We start from the raw sequence: 3,798 nt of genomic DNA on the forward strand, positions 1-3,798 counted from the left end.
GAAAAGTTACATAGTATGCCTTTAAAGTAACAATACCACAGTGTAAAAATACTCCATTAGAAGTAAAAGTACTCATTATGAAAAGTTGACAATATATGATACATTATGAAAGTGAATTATTATTGCAGATGGTGAGTAAGCAGCATTGTATTGTTGTAGCTAGTCGAGAGGCAGCTCATGTCACGCCCCCACCTGCCGTGACTTCTGCACGGTGACAGTCTGGTGTGTGTGTGTGAATGTCTTTTGGTTTATTTCTTCATTTTGTTATGCCTGCTGTGTGTTTGGTGTGTTTTTTGTTCTTTTTGTCTGTCTGTGTGTGTTTCTGTTCCCGCCTACATTTTCCACAGAGTGAGGACATGCCCCCCCCCCTGTTGATTCTCCCCACACCTGGTACCAACTCCAATCAGTGCACCTGCAGAGGAAACATACTCAGTTAAGCTAAGATAGCTCTTATCTCACTTATGGCGCCAGGCCAACATATTTTTAACAACTTGCAACAAAACAAATCTGTTGACTATTTCCTTTTGGGAGGGGTGCGAGTGTACAACTGGACTACAGACTTAACCTTTCATATATGCTGTTGGTTACAGGTCACCTCAGAAATCCAGAGACAATGGCCAAGATCCAAAAAGAGCTGCTTGAACGAAGGAATGAGCTGGCCGTTTCGCAGACAAGTATTTAAGTTGGAGATGGAAGTGAGGAAGCAAAGACTGAAGGTAGAGAGGAAAAAACAGATATGAAGATGTGTGTGAATGTCTTTTGGTTTATTTCTTCATTTTGTTATGCCTGCTGTGTGTTTTTTGTTCTTTTTGTCTGTCTGTGTGTGTTTCTGTTCCCGCCTACATTTTCCACAGAGTGAGGACACGCCCCCCCCTGTTGATTCTCCCCACACCTGGTACCAACTCCAATCAGCGCACCTGCTGCTCATCCTGCGCCATCACCTGCCTTCAAATGCCAGTCGGACTTTCCTCTCCCTGCCCGATTGTTGCTTACCACTGAGTATGCTTTTTCACCAGCCTTCGAGAGTTGTATCTAATCTAGTTTCTTGTTTTTGTACTTACCTGTCTGCTCCGCTCCCTCACGTTACTAACTGGAAGATCTCTGTTCTCAGAAATAACCCACCTTGCTGCCAATAGCCACGCCACGCACTGGAACATCAAGTCTGCAGCCCCACTTAGGAACACAGCCCAGCACCCTCTCTGCCAGTCCAGCCATCTTCGGACCCAGCACCCTCTCTGCCAGTCCAGCCATCTTCGGACCCAGCACCCTCTCTGCCAGTCCGGCCATCTTCGGACCCAGCACCCTCTCTGCCAGTCCGGCCATCTTCGGACCCAGCACCCCCACTGCAGGCCCACACTCACAGCTTCAATAAAATAAGATTCCTTACCACCTACTCCAGTCTGCGCCTGAGTTCTGATCCTCCTTCCTGACAGCTCATTGTGTTTAATTTACAACATTGCATCATATTTTATAAAATGATCATGTGAGGAGGAATAAAGTGTCATAAAATGAAAATGCTAAGGTGCAACAACTCAAAATTATACTTCAGTATTTGAGTATATTCAGTCTTCCACTGGTGAAGAGGAAGGAGAAGAAGATGAAGAAGGAAACGAGGCTGGAGAAGAAGGTAAAGGAGATAATTAGTCCTGACATCATCCTAAGACATCCAGGTTCTGTATCCATCCACCAAGTCTGGCCCTGACTGATGTATAGAGACGGACCAGTGTTTTACTCAAAGAAACGTGACACAAATTCTGTTTCTAAGGCAAGAGTCAACTGCAACTTTTTTGAAGTAACTATACCAACAACTGAGAATTTTTGGGACACTAAATATAAATAAGGTCCCTTGGGAGCTCAGTAGTGAATATGGGACAAAAGAAACATCTGGAAAATCTTCAAGAAGATATCTGATGATGGAACAAAAGCAAGAAAAAAAATCATTAAAAAAATATTAAAGTGATAATCCAAAGATGTGTTGTTATGCATTTTGCGTGACCTTGTGGTCACATCATTGTTTGGTTCATGCTCAGTGTTTTCACAGATAAATATGATGATTCTTCGTCTGTATTTGTACTGAGGTGCATCCAGTTAACTCATATAAATAACAGTAGCAATGAAGCTGAATCACCTCAGAATTAAAGAATAGAGTATAAGCAGCATTGTAATGTTGTACATAGATGGAACAAATGCTAATGAGTTATTATATTTGGTAGTTTAATCAATATTAATGCATCATATTTCATAAAAAAATATATCATTAAACACTTATTAAAGTGATAATCCAAAAATGTGTTTTTAGGCATTTTGGCGTCACCTTGTGGTCACATTATTATTTGACGAAAGCATGGTTCATGCTCAGTGTTTTCACAAATGAATATGATGATCCTGCTTCTGTATTCGTAGGTGCATCCAGTTAACTCATAAATAACAGTAACCATGTAGTTAGATCATCTCACAAAGACTGAACATCGTAACTGTTGTTGCAGGGCTGTTGTATTAGACTATATTAGTTTTAGCTCGGTGTAGGCCTAATATTAACAGTCTATGATTGCTGCACAGGGCCATATTTTTACATGAAGCTTTGCTACTCACTAAAAAAAATGCTTTAAATACTGTTTCTGCTGGGCAGAGAGCTCCCTCGTGTGTTCATATTACAGCCAGCACGACTGGTGTTAAAATGAAACTGAAATAATGAATCAACAGGAGCTGGGAGAGACTTAGGACTGGAAGAGATGTGGAAATGTTATGACGTTTCATGACAAACCTGCAACTCTCAAATGGAGGAAATAATAAAAAGAAACGCACTCTGCAAATTGTACAGCAAACATTTATTTACATTTCTTACAATTATTTAAGTTAATAGTACTATCTTTATCATAAGTGAAAGATCTTTATCAAAGTAAACACTGTTTCGACAGTCCAGACATTATGGCCATAACAGTAAGCTTACTTTCTTTACTTGGTACTTGTGACAGTCAGTCAGTACTGTTATCAATATGAAAATAATGTGAATAATCATCCATTCTGGCAATTTGCCACAATCTACATTCAGTTATTGTCCGGTGAGAGTAAAATTTTCATTTGCATTCACTGCAAACAAGTTAACATGATATTATCTAATACTGTACATTGTATATCTGCTATAGACTTTAATATTTTGCTATTATGAAATAAATATTGGTTCAGCCCATTTTTGAAGTAAATTTAGAAAATGAAGAAATGCGTATTTAAAGGAATGTTCCCTGCAAATGTGAAAGCTCATCGCTAATATCAAGAAAGTATGAACAATAAATGTAAACAGAGCTTTCAAAAGATGAATCGAACCTAATTTATAAACTCATAACAAATGATTCCATAAGCTTCCATGTGTAATTATGAGGAATGTTCAGTGTGTGACCTTGAATTTCCATTATTTGTAATAATAAAAGGCAGGAAGGTGGCCGGGTTGGATCGGTGGGTGGAGCAGGCGCACATATACTGAGAGGCTTATTCCTCGACGCGGAGGTCCGGGGTTCGAATCCGACCAGTGACGATTTCCTGCATGTCTTCCTCCTCTCTCTCCTTTTTCTCACCTAACTGTCCTGTCAAATTTAAAGGCAGAAAAGCCAAAAAAAAAAAATTTATCAAAATGGCAACAAACCTATTCTTATATAAATTACCTGAAATGCTTGTACTGTTGCGGCAAATATCTATGCCATATAACATTATATCTAAAGAAAATGTTTATACTTTGTTTTTGTCCATAGAAAATTAAATACTATTCTTCTCTCTCTTCTCTTGTGCTACCTTTTTTGTAGT

The 3,798-nt window shown here is 39.2% G+C and overlaps 1 protein-coding gene across 2 annotated transcripts; it reads left to right on the plus strand.

The window, feature by feature from the left end:
* The first annotated feature begins 350 nt into the window (after nucleotides 1-350).
* LOC116054145 lies at nucleotides 351-1,466 on the plus strand. Of its 2 annotated transcripts, XM_031305502.2 has the most exons (4): nucleotides 351-432; nucleotides 591-716; nucleotides 855-999; nucleotides 1,112-1,466. In XM_031305502.2, exons 2-4 carry the CDS (start codon nucleotides 651-653, stop codon nucleotides 1,375-1,377), a joined length of 477 nt encoding a protein of 158 aa, XP_031161362.2. In that variant the 5' UTR covers nucleotides 351-432; nucleotides 591-650; the 3' UTR covers nucleotides 1,378-1,466. The 2 variants fall into 2 exon arrangements, with proteins under 2 accessions (XP_031161362.2, XP_031161363.2); XM_031305503.2 differs by lacking the exon at nucleotides 351-432 and having other exon boundaries at nucleotides 439-716.
* Nucleotides 1,467-3,798: the final 2,332 nt, after the last annotated feature.

This window comes from Sander lucioperca, chromosome 2, assembly GCF_008315115.2.
Source record: "Sander lucioperca isolate FBNREF2018 chromosome 2, SLUC_FBN_1.2, whole genome shotgun sequence".
Taxonomy (NCBI): Eukaryota; Metazoa; Chordata; class Actinopteri; order Perciformes; family Percidae; genus Sander; species Sander lucioperca.

Bases quoted from the DNA above. Each gene is read 5' to 3' on its own strand.
- LOC116054145 (XM_031305503.2), top strand. From the start codon at position 462: ATGGCGCCAGGCCAACATATTTTTAACAACTTGCAACAAAACAAATCT. The intron at 717-854 runs GTAGAGAGGAAA...CATTTTCCACAG, and splicing joins TGAGGAAGCAAAGACTGAAG to AGTGAGGACACGCCCCCCCC. The intron at 1,000-1,111 runs GTATGCTTTTTC...CTCTGTTCTCAG, and splicing joins CGATTGTTGCTTACCACTGA to AAATAACCCACCTTGCTGCC.